The 24,931-nt window shown below is 41.6% G+C and overlaps 1 protein-coding gene across 1 annotated transcript; it reads right to left on the bottom strand.

The window, feature by feature from the left end:
• Positions 1 to 210: 210 nt before the first annotated feature.
• Positions 211 to 23,317, bottom strand: LOC122556580 (uncharacterized). The gene is made up of 3 exons (XM_043703427.2): positions 23,171 to 23,317; positions 5,514 to 6,223; positions 211 to 1,642 (listed from the first exon to the last, which is right to left on the bottom strand). Exons 1-3 carry the CDS (start codon positions 23,277 to 23,279, stop codon positions 1,508 to 1,510), a joined length of 954 nt encoding a protein of 317 aa, XP_043559362.2. The 5' UTR covers positions 23,280 to 23,317; the 3' UTR covers positions 211 to 1,507.
• Positions 23,318 to 24,931: the final 1,614 nt, after the last annotated feature.

The raw sequence follows: 24,931 nt of genomic DNA on the forward strand, positions 1-24,931 counted from the left end.
AGGAGGTTAATCTGGATCAGTGGTGATGCAATCCAAAACAAATCTCTCAGGCACGCATCAAACAAATCAAGTGAGCAGCACTGTACTTTCCCATCTATGTATCCATTCAATCCATAATTCTCGACTTGTCCCAAATCTAAATCCTAATTTTTTGAGGAGACTCCATTTTGTCAATAATTACTAAATATTAAAGTAATAGAAGTCACAACATTAATTCTGAAACTTTATTAAAACATACAGAAGTTAGGTAAAAAAATTCTACCATATTTTATGATTCATTGTGCTTCTTTTTGCAATTTTTGTCAGAAACACCAAAATCAAGTGTGCACGTAAACACTGATCAAAACCAACTAAACATTTCAGCAACCTTCATATCACATGCTGATCTAACCATTACAATCATTGTAAGCCAATTACATTAGTTATTTTGCTTTAGGAATTTGACAATTTCTGAAACACACATTTAGTAACTGAAGCATCTCTTCTTAAAAGGCAAACTTATCCATCACTCAGGTAATAGTAACCCATTCCAGAAACCAATTTTCAGTAAAATGAAAATTCTGACTCAAACCAATAATGTAACATTCAACAGTTTCAAATTTCTAGTACTGAAACATCAAGAAATATAAACTAAAAATAAAGTATACGATTTAAGACATCGCACTGAATATTTTGAAATAAAGTACCGTGCTTCTAATAATATATTCTAGAAAGCTAATAAAATATTCTTCACATTTCAGTAGACATGTACTTTGGAATAAGGAGGGGGCAATATGCAGTTTAATACCAAGGCATTCTCCTAAGGCTACAGGTATATGTTACCCTGGTTTTGGCTGATGTACCATTTAACCTTACAAGTAATATCTTAATAGCAAAGGGTCTTAAGACAAATAATAATGACATCCAAAGAAATCATTTGCCACTTTTCATGACTATGTACAATTTTAACTGGCCCCGAATAAAGAAATTACAATCAATAGCCCCATGACTAAAGATAACTACATAACGTCTGTCATTGAATCATTTCTTCAGAATCTGAATTGAATGTGAACATTAATCTTGTATAAAATTTAAGTTAGCTAGTTACAGGTGTCCAAGTTTCAAATCCTAATTTGTGAAAAATTAAATTCTGAAAGGCATTAAACCCAAATAACTTGATTTAAAATCTTGTTCAGATGATCCTTGTTAGTCAGCTAGGTAGATTGTTCTTCCCGACTACCGATTTCAGCAGCCACCAAAGCAATGTTTGATTCAATGACAATAGGTATAATAATTCAGAGAACCATTTCAGAAACTATGCTTTTATCAGATGCATTCTCAAAAGGTAGTGTTGTTATATATATATTTTAACATTTTTGTTTATTTTATTTGAAAGTGCAAAGATTTTTTTAATGCTGACAGAAAGGACTGGATAGCTATGTTTAGTATTAATTGGCCACCAGCAAGATTTTGGAAAAAATTGAAAAAATGCAAATTTACTTTTTTATTAAAGTTAGAAGTAATGCTTTTAGAAAATGTAGTCTTTTGTAATCTTAAGTGATGGCATAGCATCATGTACATTCTGGTCCAAACGCTGATATTCAATTGTTCTTGAGCAAAGACTATCCTTCCATCGTCTGCTTTGAACGAAGAGAATGTAAATCTGAAAAAGGAAAAAGAATAAACAATTACCAAAATTTGGCAAACAAGTCCTCATTTTCATTAAAGTGAGGGAGGAAGTAACATCGAGTCAGTATTAATTTACAGTAACCTTTACATTTGCACACAAAGTATTGCACTTAACAAAAGCAATTACCAAAATAGAATAATAGAATGCCTAGTGTGGAAGCAGGCCATTTAGCCCATTGGATCCACACCAATCCTCCAAAGAGCATTCGACCCAGTCCCACCCCCCACCTTATCCCTTTCACCCTACATTTCCATTGGCTAATCCACCTAGCCTGGACCATCCCTGGACACTATGAGCAATTTTGCACGGTCAATCCATCTAACCTACACATCTTTGGACTGTGAGATGAAATCAGAGCACCCAAACGTATCTCACGCAGACATGGGGAGACTGTGCAAACTCCACACAGACAGTCACCCAAGGGTGGAATCAAACCCGGATCCTTGGTGCTCTGAGTCTTTACCATCCTGCTAAAACAATAAAAGTTCTTACATACACAATTTTGGTATATTATGAAGAACAAAACAGAAAACAGCTGTAACTCGAGTCATTAAGTAGTTTTATTCATTGCTTGGCTCCCTTAGCCATTATGGACATCCACAGTACTTTCAGTGCAATTGCCATCTTTAGAATAATGCTAGGTGTGGGGGGTAATACAGATTCATCAGCAGAGGTGAGAGAAGTGGTAGTTGGTAATCAACAAGTCAAATCTATGTTTGACCTGATGGCATGAAACTTCATGGACACCAGTCAGTGTTGAACACTTCTAGGGAAATCCTCTCCAAACTGAATATCCGTATCCCCACCTCTGATGTATCAGTCCTATTGATAATGACAAAGCATACTCAGCAATGGTGATAGCGATGTCTAGGATATATGACATGATTCTGAAAGTATAATATATCAGGCTGCTATTGTGTACTATGTTGGCATAAGATCCAGATATTAATAAGACCTTTGCAGGGTTAGGAGTGCCATTTTTGTCTCGTGCTTCAGTAAATGTCAGCAGGTCCATCCAGTTTGATTCCTTTTAAACTTAGTGGCTTGCTAGGTCATTCAAGAATTATCCACAGTTATGCATCTGGTTTCACATATAGGTTAGACAACAACAGCAAACTTCCCAAAGAGGAATTTGTGAACTTGATGGGTTTTTATGGGAAACAATGGTAGCTTCAATGCTATCATTACTGAGACTAGTTTTCAAATACAGACTTTTATTAATTGAATTTAAATTCAACCAACTGCCAAGGTGACATTTAAACTAGTGTTCCCATAGCACTGGCCTGGGTCGCTGGCAAAACCAGTGGCATCACAATTACACCACTGCCTCCCCACTGTACATAGAACAATAAAGCACAGTACAAGCCCTTCAGCCCTCGATGTTGTGCCAACCTGTGAAACCAATCTGAAGCCCATTTAACCTGCACTATTCCATTCTCATCCATATGTTTATCCAATGACCATTTAAATCCTCGGAAACTTTGGAGGTCTACTACTATTGCTCGCAGGGTGTTTGACGCCTTTACCACTCTGAGTAAAGAAATGACCTCTGACATCTGTCCTCTTTCTATCACCCCTCAATTTGAAGCTATGCCAGCTCATGCTAGCCATCACCATCCGAGGAAAAAGGCTCTCACTTGTCCACCCTATCTAATCCTCTGATCATCTTATGTCTCAATTATGTCACCTCTCAATCTTCTTCTCGCTAACAAAAATAGCCTCAAGTCCCTCAGCTTTTCCTCACAAGACCTTCCCTCCATACCAGGCAACATCCTGGTAAATCTCCTCTGAACCCATTCCAAAGCTTCCATGTCCTGTACGCAATACTCCAAGTGCGGCCGCACCAGAGTTTTTTTTCTTAGATTCCCTACAGTGTGGAAACAGGCCCTTCAGCCCCACTTGTCCACACCGACCCTCCGCAGAGTAACATACCCAGACCCATTCCCCCTAGCTAATTCACCTAACTCTATGGGCAATTTAGCATGGCCAATTCACCTAACCTGCACATCTCTGGACTGTGGGAGGAAACCAGAGCACCCGGAGGAAACCCACGCAGACACGGGAAGAATGTGCAAACTCCACAGACAGTTGCCCGAGGTTGGAATCGAACCCGGGTCCCTGGCACTGTGAGGCAGCAATGCTAACCACTGAGCCACCGTGTACAGTTGCAACATGACCTCATGACCCCAAAACTCAATCCTTCTACCAATAAAAGCTAACATACTGTATGCCTTCTTAACAACCCTATCAACCTGTGTGGCAATTTTCATGGATCTATGCACATGGACACAGATCTCTCTGCTCACCCATACAACGAAGAATCTTTCCATTGGCCAGTACTCTGTATTGCAATTACACCTTCCAAAGTGAATCACCTCACACTTTTTCCCATTAAATTCCATTTGCCACCTCTCAGCCCAGCTCTGCAGCTTATCTATGTCCCTCTGTAATCTACAACATCCTTCTGCACTATCCACAACTTCACTAACCTTAAATGTTATCCACACATTTACTAACCCATCCTTCTACACACTCAAGATAGTTTATAAAAATGACAAACAGCAGTGGCCCCAAAACAGATCCTTGCGGTGCACCACTAGTAACTGAACTCCAGGTTGACTCCCATCAACCAATACCCTCTGTGTTGGTTCTTTCAGCGAGCCAATTACTGATCCAAACCACTAAATCACCCTCAATCGCATGCCTCCATATTTTCTGCAAAAGCCTACCATGGGGAACCTTATCAAGCACTTTACTGAAATCCATATGCACCGCATCAACCACTTGACCCTCATCCACCTCTTTGGTCACCATCTTAAAGAACTCAATAAGATTTGTGAGGCACGACCCACCCTTCTCAAAACTATGTTGACTGTCCCTAATAAAATTATTCTTTCCTAGATTATTATAAGTCCTCTCTCTTATAATCCTTTCCAACACTTTACCCACAACCGACGTAAGACTCACAGGTCTATAATTTACAGGGTTGTTCTCTATTCCCCTTCTTGAACAAAGGGGACAACCTTTGCTATCTTCCAGTCTTCTGGCACTATTCCTGTAGGCAATGACAACAAAGATCCAAGCCAAAGGTTCTGCAATCTCCTCCACAGCTTCCCAGAGAATCCTCTGTTAAATCCCATCTGGCCCAGCGACTTATCTATTTTCACACTTTCCAGAATTGCTAACACCTCCTTATGAACCTCAATCCCGCTGGTCTAATAGCCTGTATCTCAGTATTCTCCTCAACAAAGTTGTCATTTTCCAGTGTGAATACTGACGAAAAATATTCATTTAACGCCCCTCCTATCTCTTCAGACTCCATGCACAACTTCCCTTGGCAAAAAAGCTCAAAACTGTCTTCATGTGCAGAAATGTATATTGGTTGATCAGGGAGCTCACCAACTCTCTTTGATTGGCTGTAATCTTATTCATTTAACCCTGACATACCTATAGGAAGTTTCAGGGTTTTCCTTGATCCTACCTACCAAAGACTTCTCATGTCCCCTCTTTTCTTAGCTCTCTCTTTTAGGTCCTTCCTGACTAACTTGTAACTGTTTCTTCAACTGTTGGAAGACAAGAGGCCCAGAGCACCAAGGCACTCCTAATCCGGTACATATTTCTCATAAGAAAGCCATAAGGTGGCTTGAGCAAGAAATTGAGTGGGTTTTTTTCAACACTTGGAGTGAAGTACAATGTTGATGCTTTAGTTTACATTCAACTGTCAGTCTTTTGCTTTAGTTACAGATATAGCAAAAGCCCAGAGGCTTCTAGAAAGAACAGAAGACACCTTCTGATTTAAAAGTTGATGAGAAGTTTGATCCATATAGTTTTAGCAGAAACTCACCTTTCTTTTATTGTGATATGTAATATAAACAACAGCAATTAGAAAAGCAGCAGCAACAAGGTAGAAAAAGAAGTGACTGTCTTCTTCTTCATGTGCAGAAATGTATATTGGTTGATCAGGGAGCTCAGGAGGTTCATCCATATCATCATTTTCCAGATCATCCTCATCCAATTGATTTATATCAAAATACTCCTCTGCCCCTTTTTCTTCATCTGCTTCATAATAGGATGGAGAATTGCCTTGTCCAACAAGCAACAACTGGTTATCCGTTATTTCATCCATTTTCTCTGGATCTGTATTCGAAATTATACTTTCATCCTCTCCAATATCAGTGCCAATTACCATAACTTCTGTATCTTGCTTGTCATTAATGTTGTTACCTTCTACGATTGAAATATCTTTTCTAGTTGGTATAATTTGGTCAGAATTTTGGACAGCAGTTGCTTTCTGTGTTATTGCTAGAAGAGATTCTGTACTCCTGACAGCTTCCATTGATGTTGTTGAAGATTTCAAAGTGGTTGTAGATGTAGTGGTGGTGGTGGTTGTTTTCAGGGTTGTAGCATTAATGGTCAATTTTGTCTCTGTACTTTTGGATTCAATTGCTTTAACTGACTCACTTCTCTGAGATGTCAGATCGTTGGTAATATTGGCAGCCTGTTGAGTTACAGTCGTTCGTGTTACATTTCCTGTAGGGACGCTGTTGCTGGTTGCTGTGAAAAAGGCCACAAAATGGAAAAGTAAAATTAGATGAGTATCCACAGCAATTGTGCATACCTTCTCAACATTGCAAAGTTGTATTTAATCCATCCTAATCCTAGCAATGATAAACATGTACAAATAAATAGCAAGCACAGTAATCCTTTCAGCATCTCAGTGTCATTTTCCAAGTTGGCTATGCATTAACTTCCACCTGAAAAACACAGGCTACAAAATATGCAGAAGTCACACCTTTTTCTCATATATTCATTAATACATATTTATTTTGAAACAAGGAGGAAGAATCGAATTAGGTAAAGATGGTTAGCAAAGTACTCAAATTGAACCACTGCACTTCAGGATACTGCTGCAAATTTTGGCAACCATTTTACTTTCCAAAATTGAAATCAACACACAAAAACTAATTTAATTTTAAAAATGAGTCATGGGGAAAATGTGTGGACTGTAATTAAGTCAGCCAGGTGTTTGGGGCTGTTAACCTGGTCCAGTCAGGGAATCCCGGCTGAAAGATAAAAACAGGAATGTCACAGGTTCTGCCCATGCAGAGTTGGCTGAGGAAGCAGGACCAGTGTCAAGTACTGTGCACGTACAAATAAAGGGTAGCTTAGTGAAGGGATATCAGCCTCTGTAGAATTACTTCAAAAAATTCATGAAAGAGCACAACTTCAACAGAGTGTTAAATTGATGCAAATGGAAACTCTCTGGTACGTATTTTCAACCTGTAACGATTAGGATTAAGAACAGGAGAATGACAACCTACAGACATTTTCCAATCAATCTGTTAGAGATGTCATTACACACCTCTTACATGAATGGACTTGAACTTGGAGTTCCTGGTCCAAACATAGGGACACTACCACTGCAATACAATGAAGGGAGCAAATCTATGGTAACTAAACTTACACATTACAGAAAGATAGGTAGAAACAAATGCTTTGGAGAGGACATAATCACTCTGTATACTCATCACGTGAGCGGGCAAAAATCTGGCCAATGAAGAATAGTGTGGCAAAATGTGAAATATTTCATTCTGGCAAGAAGAATGACAAAAAGCTTATTACTTAAAACAGAGAACTCCAGAATCCCAAGATAGAGTCATACAACATGGAAACAGATCAATCCGTCCAACCAGTCTACGCTTGTCTGTTTCTATTCTGTATATTTCTACAACTCTACAACCATGTTCCCAAACTAAACCAGTCCTGCATGCCTGCGCTTGGCCCATATCCCTCCAAACCTTCCCTATTCATGTATTTATCCAAATATTTTTTAAACATTGTAACTGTACTACTAACACCTACCATGTTATCTGGTAGTTCATTCTAGCACACGCTAAAAACGCTGCCCCTCACTGTCCTTTCTAAATCTTTCTCCTCTCACCTTAAAAATGCGCTGAGTTGCAAACCTTCCACTACAGGAAAAAGATCCTTGTCATTCACCTTATCCTCATGAATTTATAAAACTCCATAATGTCACCCCTCAACCTCCTATGTCTCCAGTGGAAAATGTTGCAGCCCAGTCTATTTTTATATCTAAAACCCTCCATTCCTGGCAACATCTTGGTAAGGCTTTTCTGAATCCTCTCCAGTTTAATAATTTCCTTCCAAAAAAGGTAACTGGAATTGTACACTGTACTCCAGAAGAAACCTCACCAATGTCCTGTGCAACCTCCACTTGACACACCAAATCCTATGGGGAGAAAGTGAGGTCTGCAGATGCTGGAGATCAGAGCTGAAAATGTGTTGCTGGAAAAGCGCAGCAGGTCAGGCAGCATCCAAGGAACAGGAGAATCAACGTTTCGGGCATAAGCCCTTCTTCAGGAATGAGGAATGTTTGTCCAGCAGGCTAAGATAAAAGGTAGGGAGGAGGGACTTGGGGGAGGGGTGTCGGAAATGTGATAGGTGGAAAGAGGTCAAGGTGAGGGTGATAGGTCAGACTGGGGTGGGGGCGGAGAGGTCAGGAGGCAGATTGCAGGTTAGGAAGGCGGTGCTGAATTCAATGGATTTGACTGAGACAAGGTGGGGGGAGGGGAAATGAGGAAACTGGTGAAATCCAAGTTCATCCGTTGTGGTTGGAGGGTTCCTAGGCGGAAGATGAGGCGCTCTTCCTCCAACCGTCGTGTTGTTGTGGTCTGGCGATGGAGGAGTCCAAAGACCTGCATATCCTTGGTGGAGTGGGAGGGGGAGTTGAAGTGTTGAGCCACAGGGTGGTTGGGTTGGTTGGTCCAGGTGTCCCAGAGGTGTTCTCTGAAACGCTCCACAAGTAGGCGGCCTGTCTCCCCAATATAGAGGAGGCCACATCGGGTGCAGAGGATGCAATAGATGATGTTGTAGAGGTGCAGATGAATCTGTGGCGGATATGGAAGTTTCCTTTGGGGCCTTGGAGGGAGGTGAGGGGAGAGGTGTGGGTGCAAGTCTTGCACCTCCTGCGGTTGCAGGGGAAGGTGCCGGGAGTGGAGGTTGGGTTGGTGGGGGGTGTGGATCTGACGAGGGAGTCACGGAGGGAGTGGTCTTTACGGAATGCTGATAGGGGAGGGGAGGGAAATATATCCTTGGTGGTGGGGTCCGTTTGGAGGTGGCGGGAATGACGGTGGATGATGCGCTGTACATGGAGATTGGTGGGGTGGTAGGTGAGGACCAGTGGGGTTCTGTCCTGGTGGCGGTTAGAGGGGCGGGGCTCAAGGGCCGAGGAGCGGGAAGTGGAAGAGATGCGGTGGAGGGCATCGTCGACCACGTCTGGGGGGGAAATTGCGGTCCTTGAAGAAGGAGGCCAACTGGGTTGTACGTTTTTGGAACTGGTCCTCCTGGGAGTAGATGCGGCGGAGACGAAGGAATTGGGAGAATAGGATGGCGTTTTTACAGGGGGCAGGGTGGGAGGAGGTGTAGTCCAGGTAGCTGTGGGAGTCGGTCGGTTTGTAGTAGATGTCCGTGTTGATTCAGTCGCCTGGGATTGAAATAGAAAGGTCGAGGAAGGGGAGGGAGGAATCTGAGACTGTCCAGATGAATTTGAGGTCGGGGTGGAAGGTGTTGGTGAAGTGGATGAACTGTTCAACCTCCTCGTGGGAGCACGAGGCGGCGCCGATACAGTCATCGATGTAGCGGAGGAAAAGGTGGGGGGTGGGGCCAGTGTAGTTGCGGAAGATGGACTGTTCCACATATCCTACGAAGAGGCAGGCATAGCTGGGGCCCATGCGGGTGCCTATAGCTACTCCTTTCGTTTGGAGGAAGTGGGAGGATTGGAAAGAGAAGTTGTTCAGGGTGAGGACCAGTTCTGTCAGTCGAAGGAGGGTGTCAGTGGAAGGGTACTGGTCGGTACGGCGGGAAAGGAAGAAGCGGAGGGCTTTGAGTCCTTCGTGATGGGGGATGGAGGTGTACAGGGTCTGGATGTCCATGGTGAAAATAAGGCGGTGGGGACCGGGGAAGCGAAAATCATGGAGCAGGTGGAGCGCATGGGTGGTGAGTTCTTGGACTAAGGGGGACAGGACCATGTCAAGTCCTGTGTCAGGACCGTGTCAGGACCTTGACACGGTCCTGACCCCCTTAGTCGTAGGATATGTGGAACAGTCCATCTTCCGCAACTACACTGGCCCCACCCCCCACCTTTTCCTCCGCTACATCGATGACTGTATCGGCGCCACCTCGTGCTCCCACGAGGAGGTTGAACAGTTCATCCACTTCACCAACATCTTCCACCCTGACCTCAAATTCATCTGGACAGTCTCAGATTCCTCCCTCCCCTTCCTCGACCTTTCTATTTCAATCCCAGGCGACCGAATCAACACGGACATCTACTTCAAACCGACCGACTCACACAGCTACCTGGACTACACCTCCTCCCACCCTGCCCCCTGTAAAAACGCCATCCCATTCTCCCAATTCCTTCGTCTCCGCCGCATCTACTCCCAGGAGGACCAGTTCCAAAAACGTACAACCCAGTTGGCCTCCTTCTTCAAGGACCGCAATTTCCCCCCCAGACGTGGTCGACGATGCCCTCCAACGCATCTCTTCCACTTCCCGCTCCCCCGCCCTTGAGCCCCGCCCCTCCAACTGCCACCAGGACAGAACCCCACTGGTCCTCACCTACCACTCCACCAATCTCTATGTACAGCGCATCATCCGCCGTCATTCCCGCCACCTCCAAACGGACCCCACCACCAAGGATATATTTCCCTCCCCTCCCCTATCAGCATTCCGTAAAGACCACTCCCTCCGTGACTCCCTCGTCAGATCCACACCCCCCCACCAACCCGGCACTCCCGGCACCTTCCCCTGCAACCGCAGGAGGTGCAAGACTTGCACCCACACCTCTCCCCTCACCTCCCTCCAAGGCCCCAAAGGAAACTTCCATATCCGCCACAGATTCACCTGCACCTCTACAACATCATCTATTGCATCCTCTGCACCCGATGTGGCCTCCTCTATATTGGGGAGACAGGCCGCCTACTTGTGGAGCGTTTCAGAGAACACCTCTGGGACACCTGGACCAACCAACCCAACCACCCTGTGGCTCAACACTTCAACTCCCCCTCCCACTCCACCAAGGATATGCAGGTCTTTGGACTCCTCCATCGCCAGACCACAACAACACGACGGTTGGAGGAAGAGCGCCTCATCTTCCGCCTAGGAACCCTCCAACCACAAGGGATGAAACTGGATTTCACCAGTTTCCTCATTTCCCCTCCCCCCACCTTGTCTCAGTCAAATCCATTGAATTCAGCACCGCCTTCCTAACCTGCAATCTGCTTCCTGACCTCTCCGCCCCCACCCCAGTCTGACCTATCACCCTCACCTTGACCTCTTTCCACCTATCACATTTCCGACACCCCTCCCCCAAGTCCCTCCTCCCTACCTTTTATCTTAGCCTGCTGGACAAACATTCCTCATTCCTGAAGAAGGGCTTATGCCCGAAACGTCGATTCTCCTGTTCCCTGGATGCTGCCTGGCCTGCTGCGCTTTTCCAGCAACACATTTTCACCCCAAATCCTATACCCAAAAGTCTGAGCAATGAAAGCAAGCTAAACACAGTCTTAACCACCCTGTCTACCTGTTGCACAAATTTCAAAGAATTATGTACCTGAACCCTTCTCTGCTCTACAACACTACCTAGGGCCCAACCATTAGTTGTATACGTCCAGTCCTTGTTTGTATTACCAAAAATGCAATACCATACAATTATCCAAATTAACTCCCATCTGCCATTCCTCGAACCAACTGATCATAATTTCTCTGTAATCTTAGATAACTTTCTTCACTGTCCCACTGCACCCCAATTTTGGTGTTATCTGCAAATGTGCTAACCCTGCTTCCTATATTCTAATCCAAATTATTTATATAGACGAGAAATAAAAGAGATGCAGAAGAATCTAGATATTCTACTGCACAATCACAAAAGGATAAAATGCAGGTGCAGCAAGCAATTAAGGCTAATTAAACATGATCCTTTATTACTAGAGGAATTGAAAATTAATGATGTTCTGCTTCAGTTATCCAGGCATTTGAGAGACCATGTAAATATTGTGTACAGATGTGGCCTCCTCACTAAAAGAATGACATAACTGTTTTGGAAGTGATCAATAAGAGGTTTATTAGATTGATATTTGGAGTGAGTCCATGAGGTAAGGTTGGGTTTGTTTTAACTGGACGTGAGAAGAATGAGGCTTGGAAGTGTTACTGGAGTGTACAAGATCCTAAATTGGTTTGACAAGATCCTCTTTTGAACAGGCCCAGGACTAGAAGCTGTCGTTTTAACATGAAAGGATAACATTGTCACGACTGAGATAACAATATTATTTTTCTCTCAGAGGATTGTATGATTTTAGAACTCTGTCTTAGAAGGTGGTAGAGGTGGATTTGCTGACTATTTTTGGAGTGTAGGTAAAATATTCTGTTGCCCAAAAAGAATCTAAGGTTTACAAGGGTAGATGAGAATACGGAATTCAAAACATTAACAGATGATCCATAGTCTTATTGAATAGGGCAGGGCTATGCTAAAGAGGACAAATAATTCTACTCCTAATTTGTAAGTATGTCATATGTTAGGGCAGATGACTAAAAGGATTAATCAAGTCTTTGATCAATGCCTGCTTAAGTAACTTACAGGTTACAAAAGCAGATCAAAAAATTAGTACCTGGAACATTTCTAATTCAATGATCTCATTCAGCGTACAAAAAGAGAAGTTGAATGGCCTTTTGCAAAAAGGACAGACTTGCAATGAAACACATCTAGTCTATTGTGCGATCAGTGTCCTCAATTTTCATAGAAAATCTTTTAGTGAGGAGCTTGATTTAAGTAAAGATACAGTACTTGAGTCATCAAATTTCCACAATGCTCCACTGAGAACTGTGTGCATAAGGGTCAATGTTTTGCCTTGCATTACCTCAGCACTTACAATACACTAAATGTTCAGACACTGACAAGGCAGGCTTCTGGCGCCTTTTAGTGCAATACAGGCTTATTCCCTCGTGGCACAGAAAAATGGAATTACACAGCTATTCACACACAGCACAGTATATTACTGCTGGAGCTGAATAAACTCATTCATGCATTGCCAAAAGGTTTTAGACCTCATTACAGACCACAACTATTTACTTCATGTCTTTTACGAAAATGTCTGTATTTATGTAACTAGTGGCTTGAGACTACATAATATTCAAGTCTATTTCAATAGCACTATTAGTTGAACATATCCAATGTCAGCTCAACCTTTCAATATAGAAAAGTAGACTGCAAATTTCTGAATCTCTTCCCAAACAAAATTAGTAAAGATTTGCACATTGTTTTACTGTAGTGGCTATAAAATTACCAATCACATAACTCTATTATATCCTTTTATTATAAACTATTAAAATAGATGGCAAATATGCAACCCTATATTTTCAATGTCATCTGCTGTTTGTGTTAGTTTAACATCAGGTTTCTAGCTTTCACAACATTATCCTTGTATTACAGGAGCACACACTGGGTCACAGTCACATTAAATACATTTACAAAAATAGAAAAATCTTTGAGAACTGATTTAAAGGAATTGTTTTTAAAAATCTGTACTACATTCAAATAAATGCGCAAAGTACAAACAAGCTTAAAAAGAACAATTCAGCTTACTTGACAGAATTACATATACAAAGAAGTGTATTTAGCAGCCCAACTGATTTAAAACAAAGTGGTTAATGTACAAAAGATAGCAGTATCAAATGTTGCAAAACTGACCTTGTGGCCTTTAATGGACACTGTACAGCTGACTGACAGGTTAATTAAATACTCAGTCCCTCCTTCTGTGTATGCTGGTCAGGAGGTTCATAGGTATATTTTATTACAGCAGTGAATGTTGGTCAGCTACTAAAGTAGGAATGAGCTCCGAACAACACCGCACAATAATCTCATGACCTTTTACAGTTTGAAACACAAACTACCAGAAATACTGGCAGGTGAATCAGCAACTGAATAAAGACACAAAAATGAAAAATGTTGGGGTGAGGCTGGCTGAAAAAGGAAACAATAACAATTTACGCATTTATGGCAGTTCTTAGCAAGATAAAGATGTTACAAATTAACAATTGTATTATAAAGCAAAATTTTACAGCGTCACAAAAGGTGACCAAAAGCTTAGTTAAAGAGCTAGATTTTAAGAATGATTCAGAGGAGAAAAATGTAGAAAGGCAGTGAGGGAATTTGAGGGCATAGGTCTTTATCAACTGGAGGCACAGCTGCCATTGGTGAAGCAACTAAAATTGAGGGTGCTCCTGATACCAGAATAAGAGCAGCATAGGTGTCCCTGAGATTAGCATTTTAAAATTGAGACAGATCTTGACTGAGAGTCAACCTGAGTCAGCAAGCATAAGGGTAGCAGTGAACAGGATTTAGTACAATTAAGGATACAGGCAGCAGTGTTTCAAATAATCTGAAGTTTACAGAGTAAATCATAGGAGACTGGTCAGGAATGTTCTTACCTAGTCCAATCTAATAAAGGCATAGAGGAGGTTTCAACAGAAAAGCTGAGGCAGTCACAGGTTCACAAGAGGATAGACGTAGAAATGGTTTTCATAATAGCTTAAGTGGTTGGAAACTCATCTCAGGGTCAAATATAACTCAGCCTTAGCATGTTGCCAGGTAAAGGAGAGTGAAGACACTGCTTCAGTCTTCCTTATATTGAAAAGGATGAAATTTTGAGCATGCAATGCTGGAAGTTAGACAAACAATACATTAATTCAAAGATAGTGGAAGAATCAAAGGTGATGATGACATTGGGTTGACAGTCCTCATATCACGAAGGGCAGCACGTGATTGCAAAATGGAATTCGGCCAAAGGTAAATCCCTTTATCAGAGCACAATGCTGGCACAGGGAATCGATGCCTGTGAATAATGTCAAGAAATTCTTATTTACCCTCCTCAAAACCTCAATTTTGAGCACCATTATTAAATCTTCTCTTCTTTGGGTTGTTAATGACCAAATGTTTCTTCAACTCAAGGCAAAGTGTACAATATCAATTTACGTTTTTATTAATGTTTTTTAAATTACAAAAATGACTGCACTTCAAAGGACTGAGGTGCTCTGAGATGTTAAGGCCATGAAAGTGCTATGTAATTGCACTTTTTTTCTCTAACCATAACAGTACATAAAAGTCTTGTCGCATGAATACATTTAAAAGTGTAGAAATAACATTAACTCCAACAGTTACCTCAGTTTAACAATTCAGTAGCTGCACATTTTATTTTTTAGCAAACCAATAACAAACATCAAAGAGCTTGGCTATGAACCAGTAGAACAATAAAAACCTTTTAACAGATTTCAAATTGATATTCAACTAGCACAATTGTGAATCAAGAAATGTGCTGGACTGAAGTTGTTTTTTAAAATCAGCCTTTCAAAATTAAATTTGTTGCTCTAATTAAGTTGATCATATTTGTTTTGAGTCTATTAAGGGAAATATCAGACATATTACAACCCAGCCAGAGATACTAATGCTTAGTTTATAAAAGAAAATAGTCTGGAATCAAGATACGCTGAAGCACGGCGTTCCAGCAAATACAATAGTTTTTCCTGGAAAACTGATTATAAAGGAGTTCATGTAATGGAACATTACTCACAAATGTAAAAAAGATGAACTTTCAGATTCAAACTATAGATCACTCAACATTTGGAGAGCATATTCAGGCATGGCATTTTTTAAGAAGTCATTTCATTGGATAGGATGGACTGTCAAAATAATAACTCAATTTTATTCCATGCAAAAGGATATAAAAGGTTGAACACATCGGAGATCTTTATTGCAGTTAAAGAAAGGTGTTCCCATGAATTATTAGAAGGAAGTCTCAAAAGACAGCCCAAACGATCATTCAAAGAGTCTGTAAAGGTGGATAAATCCCTAGGACCCGATCAGGTGTACCCAAGAACTCTGTGGGAAGCAAGAGAAGTGATTGCTGGGCCTCTTACTGAGATATTTGTATCATCGATAGTCACAGGTGAGGTACCAGAAGACTGGAGGTTGGCAAACGTGGTGCTACTGTTTAAGAAGGGCAGTAAAGACAAGCCAGGGAACTATAGACCGGTGAGCCTGACCTCGGTGGTGGGCAAGTTGTTGGAGGGAATCCTGAGGGACAGGATGTACATGTATTTGGAAAGGCAAGGACTGATTAGGGATAGTCAACATGTGTGGGAAATCATGTCTCACAAACTTGATTGAGTTTTTTGAAGAAGTCACAAAGAAGATTGATGGGAGCAAAGCAGTAGATGTGATCTATATGGACTTCAGTAAGGCGTTCGACAAGGTTCCCCATGGGACACTGGTTAGCAAGGTTAGATCTCATGGAATAAAGGGAGAACTAGCCATTTGGATACAGAACTGGCTCAAAGGTAGAAGACAGAGGGTGGTGGTGGAGGGTTATTTTTCAGACTGGAGGCCTGTGACCAGTGGAGTGCCACAAGGATAGGTGCTGGGACCTCTACCTTTTGTCATTTACATAAATGACTTGGATGCGAGCATAGAGATACAGTTAGTAAGTTTGCAGATGACACCAAAATTGGAGGTGTAGTGGACAGCGAAGAGGGTTACCTCAGATTACAACAGGATCTTGATCAGATGGGCCAATGGGATGAGAAGTGACAGATGGAGTTTAATTCAGATAAATGTGAGGTGCTGCATTTTGGGAAAGCAAATCTTCACAGGACTTATACACTTAATGGTAAGGTCCTAGGGATTGTTGCTGAACAAAGAGACCTTGGAGTGCAGGTTCATAGCTCCTTGAAAGTGGAGTCGCAGGTAGATAGGATAGTGAAGGCGGCATTTGGTATGCTTTCCTTTATTGGTCAGGGTATTGAGTACAGGAGTTGGGAGGTCATGTTGCAGCTGTACAGGACATTGGTTAGGCCACTGTTGGAATATTGTGTGCAATTCTGGTCTCCTTCCTAACGGAAAGATGTTGTGAAACTTGAAAGGGTTCAGGAAAGATTTACAAGGATGTTGCCAGGGTTGGAGGATTTGAGCTATAGGGAGAGGCTGAACAGGCTGGGGCTGTTTTCCCTGCTGCGGAGTCTGAGGGGTGACGTTATAGAGGTTTACAAAATTATGAGGGGCATGGATAGGATAAATAGACAAAGTATTTTCCCTGGGAGTCCAGAACTAGAGGGCATAGGTTTAGGGTGAGAGGGGAAAGATATAAAAGAGGAGAAAGTGAGGTCTGCAGATGCTGGAGATGAGAGCTGAAAATGTGTTGCTGGAACTTCCTGAAGAAGGGCTTATGCCCGAAACGTCGATTCTCCTGTTCCCTGGATGCTGCCTGACCTGCAAAGATATAAAAGAGACCTAAGGGGCAACTGTTTCATGCAGAGGGTGGTGCGTGTGTGGAATGAGCTGCCAGAGGAAGTAGTGGAGGCTGGTACAATTGCAACATTTAAGAGGCATTTGGATGTGCATATGAATAGGAAGGGTTTGGAGGGATATGGGCCGGGTGCTGGCAGGGGTGAGACTAGATTGGGTTGGGATATCTGGTGCGGACAGGTTGGACCAAAGGGTCTGTTTCCATGCTGTGCATCTCTATGACTCTAACCAGCGAAATCAACCATTTCGTCAGAAGCTTTGAACACAGTTAGTGGCATATTTCAGATGGATATTGCTGAGATATTTAGCTGCTGGAAGTAACATATTTGCAAATTCTAAATATTAAATATCAGAATGCTGGAACTAAGAGAACAAAGCAGTTGTTGTATTTGCTTCTGTTACATTGCGGTCTCTTTTCTCAACCTGTTAAATCCACAATGATTTTTGCAACCAATTTAATTTTCCTGCAAGCATTTTGGAAGGCAACCCTGTTTTAAATCTAAAGCCAGACATACAAATTAACCAATGCAATTCAGCATAATCAACCCCAACAGCACATCATCAATTCCCTTAAAATTCAAAAGGTCAAAAGATTGAAAAGTGGTATATTTTCAAAAAGGTGAGAACCCTTATAAACTTCATCCCCAGCATATACATATTCTGTCATTTGGTATTTCTGTATTGCACATGATGGCCCAGATTTTGCTGAAGTTAGTATCTTGCACTGCGCCACATGAACAGTTCCCTTGCTGTTCAGCTCAAATGCTGTAAATTACTGGAAATCAGAGCTGAGAACAAGAAAGCTGGAACCATGGTGAAACATGGGACCTATGGGTTAGCCATATAGAAGGAGATTTAAGGATTGAAAGGAAAAATAAAGAATGACAGAAGTCAAAAGAGTGAAGTTAGATGAAATTAAATACAAAATTCAAGTTTCTACTTGATCTTTCACGCCAGTAAAAGATTGTGGCAGTTTTTAAAAAACTGGAGAATTCTCCTCCATTCCCTAATTCATTCTTCAACATACATCATAAAAATAACTTATATGATTGTCTTCACATTGCTGCTATGGAATCTTATGCACAGATTGACTAACACACATTTAAAATTACACTTCACTGATTGTAAGTAAATTTGGGATGTCCCAGGGGCATGAACCGTGCAACACAAATGAAAATCTATTTTTTTTATTCATCCCAAATTGACACACAATTTACACTTCAAGAACAAAACAGCCATTAAATACCGTTTTCCTAGCAAATTCTGGACCTAAACAAGTACATCAAGTAGTTGAGACAAAAGCAGTTGCGTCAACAATCAACAGAAGTCAAAATACATTCCAGGGGTTCTATGAAACAGATATTCAAAGTATTAATATTTCAGTCTTATGCCAATATTGTACATACTCATATTTAACAGTTAAATGCCATCTTCATGGTGCACATCACATTGTCGATCTTAGAAACATGCAAACATATACCTAGTACAAGTTGCAAATGTTTACTTCGGCCACAGGTACACAGACAGCCCCTTAATCTACTTCACACCATTATTTGACCTCCGCCACTGCCTGTATTCTTGGACTGTTCACTTGACATTCAGTCTTGAATGAAATAAAATTTCTACCAACTGTACAATAGGATGAATGTGGCTGCTGGTTTCAGCCTGCACAATAACTCTGTCCCTCGTATCTGCCTCAGGTGAAACCATACAGAGTCCTATCTGACTTAGAGATGATTCCTAACGCATATCCCTTCCAGCACCAAGACCATTCACTTTCCTGTCCGCATAATTTCCCATCTCCACTTCCTGAGCATATCTGCTGCAAAATACCTGGATGGTCAATGTACAGACTTGTACATACGAATGATTAATTCCAATCTCTGTATGTAAAGAAATGGAACTATACATATGTATGGCCTCACCAATTACATAGATATCTAAATAATTTTATGAATAAAGTATATTTTTGAAATAAAAAAATTTGCTGAAACTTCCAACCAGACTTTTGTGACCTCCAATCTCAAATATTTTAATGTTCTTCTGACTGACCTATCATCTTGCATTCTCCATTAGCTTAAGTTCATCCAAAATTCTGCATTTTTCCAAATTCTCAGTGTTCAGTGTACCTATCTCCCATACTTGCTTTCCTACACTGGCTCTTGGTCCAAAGTCTTGGTTTTAGAATTCTTAAACTGTCATGAAATTGCAAAATATGGACTTAGAACCCTATCAATATATTTATTACCTCAGATTTTTGTATGAAATTAAACATCTTTAAATCAGCCCTTCACTGTTTGAAACAAAGGCTGCAGAAGTCATCTGATCCAGAAGAACAGTAAAGTTTCAGAAAACCTCAAACATGGATTAGCATGTCTGGGAAGTTCTCCTGCAGAATTTCACACTTGCCATCGATTGAACTATCTGGGAAAAGCCTAAGAAAATAATCAGATGCCATCTTGACTGCAGAAACTGTTGGAGACAAAGAAAAACCATTTTACCAAAAAGGTGCTGGAGACCTGTTTTCTGATTCAGTGGCACCCTGATGCCCATGACATGAGAGATCAAAACCCCTTTCTAAATAGTGCACCAATAGCCAGCTGTCACATGATTGAAATTTGACAAAGAACTAACATTATACTCTTTTTTGTAAAGAACATCAAGCTGGTCTCCAAGTAACAACATCTTTCCCTGAAGAGTTTTATCAAGCTCGGACCCGATTGCTGTTACAAGTTGGAATATGTCACAGAGATACAGAATTCAAATATAAAAAGGAATTTCAAATGCAAAAGCACCCAGGCTGAGATGCAGTTTAAAACAGACTATTTCCTGGAGAACAACCAACCTACACTGGCCACAGCAATAGTGGATAACATTAAGATCAACATTTTCTATTATGGAACGTTTTTCAAAATCCCATTTCTTACCCCACCCACCCAACCACCACCCAGCTGGTAATGTTTCACCTAATAGTAACATTTGTCTCACAAGATTCAATACTTTAATACAGTCTTTATTTTTAACTGAGTGAGTTTACAATAAAATTAGCACCTTACTTCTAATTAACTCAATATCTAGCTGGCTTGTTTCTTCATAGCTTTACACATACATTAATCAACAACGAAAATCTTTTTAATTCTAACTCTGTCATACCAACCTCAGGAGTGAAGACAGAATTTTATCACCCTTCAGACTTAGCCATAACATTGCACGTTAAGGTTCACCCTCAGCTTATCCATTACCTATCACTGTAACGTCTGTTAAGTCTGCAACCTTGCAGAAGCCGCACATCAACTCTAATCCATTTCGCACCCCTTCAAGCCACCACTGGTGGTATGCAGGCAAGCTTTTAGCCAACCTCTCGAATTGCCCTTCCATAGCCAGCACCCCCTTTTTTCACAGCATATTTAACGAAGTAAACATCAAAGAGTGTTCACTGAAACATTATCAAACAAAATGTGACAAAGCCATGTAAGATACAAACCCGAGCAACCACACCTGATCAAACAAATAGGTTTTGTGGAGCAAAAGAGAACAGAAAAGTTTGCATCTGGATTTACGGAACTTGGGGCCTGCACTGCTAAAGGCACAGTTGCCAATGATGAAACTGAGGAAGCACTGGGGACTATTATTGGATAAGCAAAGAGATCTTAGAGATATATTGGGCTGCAGGTGTTTAAGAATATCAGGAATGTTTATAAAATGATTTCAAAACAATTATGGGAATTTTAAATTGAGGCTTTGCAGAAAACATTGGTCAGCCAAAACAAAAACAGAAACTGCTGGAGAAACTTAGCAAGGGGAAAGATTAATCAGAATTGCACAACTCTCAAACATTAACTCTGCTTTCATCCCATAGAAAATGCCAGACCTGCTGAGTTTCTCCAGGAATTTCTGTTTCACTTCCAAATCTCCAGCTTCTGCAGTTCTTAGTTTTATTTTGGTCAATCATCATGGCCAATGCATGGCCAAAGGATGGACAGGACTTAATGCAATTTAGATACAGGCAACTATGTTTCAAATGATTATATCCCATCCTAATATTTCCTCTTTTGAATTTGTGTCAAGTACAATATTTAAAAGCATCTGAAACAGGAAGGGTTAGAGGGATAGGGGCCAAATGCTGTCACAAATGGGACTAGGTCAAATTGGGTTGCATGGTCGGGGCAGACAATTTGGACTAAAGGTTCTGTTTCCTTGCTGTATGACTCTATGACATCACCTTCCTTCATTATTCTTGGGTCAAAACACCAAAAATCAACACCTTTTTTGAGAAACCAACACAAGGCTTGCAATGATTCATACTAACCAACGGTTGGAAAACAATCTTGACTTTTCAACTTATCCTACTCAGTTAGCTGATTTCAGAAAAACAAATTAGGATAAGAAATTCATTGGTTTAAGTCATACTAAAAAAGCCAAACTGTTAACAGCCAAACTCAATTTGGGAACTTAATAGGTACCAATCAAATAAAATACAACAGTCAGTCAGAGACATATAGCACAGAAACTCATCCATGCTGACCAGTTATCCTAACCTAAACTAATTTAGACCCATTTCTAGCACCTAGCCCATATCCCTCCAAACCCTTCCTATTCATATACCCATCCGGATGCCTTTTAAATGCTGCAATTGTACCATTCTCCACCACTTCCTCTAGCAACTCATTCCATACATGCACCACTCTGTGTGAAAAAGCTGCTCCGTAGGTCTCTTTAATATTTTTCTCCTCTCATCCTAAACCTATGCCCTCTAGTTCTGGACTCCCCCACATCAGGCAAGAGACTTTGTCTATTTATCCTATCTATGCCCCTCATGATTTTATAAACCTCTATAAGGTCACCCCTCAGCCTCCAACGGTCTAGGGAAAACAGCCCCAGCCTATTCAGCCTCTCCCTATAGCTCAAATCCTCCAATCCTGGCAACATCCTTGTAAATCTTTTCTGAACCCTTCCAAGTTTCACAACAAGTCAATTTGAGAAAATTATTATAAATCTTTAATTAAATGCCAAATGTTTACTTTACATCAGACTTGATCTGATAACATTTGCTTGACCTCAAACATGAGCTAATGTTTCAGTATGTTTTGTTTTTATTTCAGATTGCTAGAATATGCAGTATTTTGCTTCTGTATTAATGGATCTTTCAGCTCAGTTCTTCTGAAAACAAGATAGCTTCTGAAATTAGTATGCCAATTCTGACTAAGAGCATTACAAATAAAAGATAAACCCACTTTTGTTTATGTACAAGCATAAATCAAACTACTGGAAACAATAATGCAAGCTTAATGAAGGGCCAACATTGTAGCTTAGAACATTTTAAAACAAACAATTTCATTTCTAAGCTTGCTTGCATTTCAGCAGATACATTTAGCAAATTTCCTGTAGCACAAGTTTACAAAATGGTCTTAAATTGATATAACAAAAATTGTTTTTGCAATATTGTAGAGTTTGCAGGGTTTATTCATTTTGTTGGCATGAGTCTTATTTCTATCACAGCAGTTGGTGCATAATCCCTCTGATAAGGTTTACTCGATAGTGTCACAATCAATGTGTGCATAAACAAAAAAAAAACAATAAGGTGCAGTCAACAATTTACAAAGCAAATTTTCATTTTGGAATGAAGACAAAAAAAGCCAGAAATGCTCAGCAGGTCAGAGTTAAGATTCCACATTGATGATCCTTTATCAGACCATCCAGATAAAATGTTGACTCTTTTTCACGCCATTAGTATTGCCTGACTGTTGAATATTTCAAGCACTTTTTTTTATTTTAGATTCAAAGCATCTGTACTACCGTATTTTACTTTTTGCTTTCATCTCAGATACTACTAAAAAAGAACTTGTCTGAAACACCATATCGAGTTAATACATACGTTCAGTAGCAACTAACTTAATGCTTACACAACCCCTACCAATAGTAATCGGTTTGGAGAATGTGAACAGGATTTTTTTTTACTCTTATTAAATCAGGAATTTCAGACTACAAACATAATATTCCACATCTACCCAGAGAATCACTCTATAGAGTGAAATCGATTCGATTCGACCCGACTCTCCCAGGCCCCCACTATGTAAGTACCGATACTACCAGATTTATAATGAGAGCGCCCCACCCCCACTAACCGTTGCCTTCCTGACCATCCGCGACGACCACACCAGCACTAACAACGATCAAGACCAATGTGAAAGCGCGCGCCTTCGCCCAGATCTCGGAACCAACGCGCGCCTCCATCTTCTACAATGCCTTCAACTTGACCAGTGACATCAGCATCGCCGCACGATCTCGGCCCCACCCATTTCCCATCCCACACGCACACACATCGCCCCGCCCATTTCCCCCAAACCTCACCCATGTCGCCCCGCCCATTTTCCCCACACCTCACCCAACCACATCGCCCCACCCATTTCCCCACACCTCACCCAAACACGTCGCCCCGTCCTTTTCCCCGCCGCATACGCACACACATCGTCCCGCCCCGCCCCACACATGTCGTCCCGCCCCTTTACCCGCGCGCATATCGCTCTGCATCTTCATCCCTCCTCACGCACGCATATTGCCCCGCCTCTTCGTCCCACGTACGCCTATAGCTCCTCCCCTTCATCCTTCGTCACGCGCACTCATGCCCCGCGCATTTCGGGCGCTCGCCCAGCCTTGACAAAGGGACAGTTAGACTCGAAACGTCAGCTCTTTTCTCTCCTTACAGATGCTGCCAGACCTGCTGAGATTTTCCAGCATTTTCTCTTTTGATCTACAACCCACATATGTCCACGTGGCACTTTTCACGCCCACTGATCACCCCACCCCGTCCCACCTCCTCATCCCCAACACCCCGGCCATTCCTGTCCCCCCCCCCCCCAGCCCAACCACCCTACAAGATTCGTGCTATTCCCACCTGCTCTCTGCCTCCAGGAATTCTCACATGGAGTTCCATTGTGTAAGGCAGTTCCAGCTTCCAATACGTTTCTTCTTTTACTGTTGAACAGCTCTTCATAGAGTCATAGAGATGTACAGCATGGAAACACCCTTCGGTTCAACTCCTCCATGCCGGCCAGATATCCCAACTGTGGGAGATTAGAAATGTAGTTTCTGCAGGTGGGGGAGGGGAACATTATACAAACGGTCAAGGAATTCTTGTAGCATGAAGCATACTTAAGGCTAAGACTTTAATGAATATAGAGGGTCTTTTAAAGAAAATAGTTTTAAGCTAGGAAATAACTATGAAGGGTTGTAGCTGACCACAAAAAGCAGCAGCAGAGGCATTTCACAATAAAGCTTATAGTATGATAAGAGAAACTGGATAAAAGAACAAGCTGTAACAAACAAGGAACAAAGAATGCAGACATACAAGGACAGCAGGATGGCCAGATAAGAAAATAACTAGAGAAAAAAAACAAGTGAGGTTTATCATAGGATGGGAAAAGGGAGGCGTGATTCCGCAACTTGCAAACTGAATAAGAATGCTTACATGCTTTGTTTTCGCGTGCATTTTTGCTTGATTGCAGAGGCGTTCGGTACTTGCAAGGCCGTAATAAAATGTTCTTGTTTCCAAGGCTTTGTCTCAGGCTGATTTGTAAGTGAGTTCTGTTTCTCACAATTGGGGGCCTCGTTCCAGGATCCAAAACTCCAACCGCTCGACACTCTTGGGACGACGGGGGTGGTGCACCTCGCCGATTTCGGTGATCTCCGACTCCCTTGCTTGTTGTTCGCGGTTTGGGCGAGTACATTCGCGGGTTCGGTTGGGCAACTCTTATGCACAAGATCCGGGGGTAGGGAAAGGTCTTAAAGGATATATCCGGGCGACCGGGGGGAGCGGTATTTGCTGCAGGAATTGCCACAGGAAGGGGCGCACCGAAATGACCAGGTAACTCTGTGCACGGACCAAA

This window comes from Chiloscyllium plagiosum, unplaced genomic scaffold, assembly GCF_037043375.1.
Source record: "Chiloscyllium plagiosum isolate Xiang-an unplaced genomic scaffold, Cpla_swu_hap1 HiC_scaffold_16, whole genome shotgun sequence".
In the NCBI taxonomy this organism is placed as follows: domain Eukaryota; kingdom Metazoa; phylum Chordata; class Chondrichthyes; order Orectolobiformes; family Hemiscylliidae; genus Chiloscyllium; species Chiloscyllium plagiosum.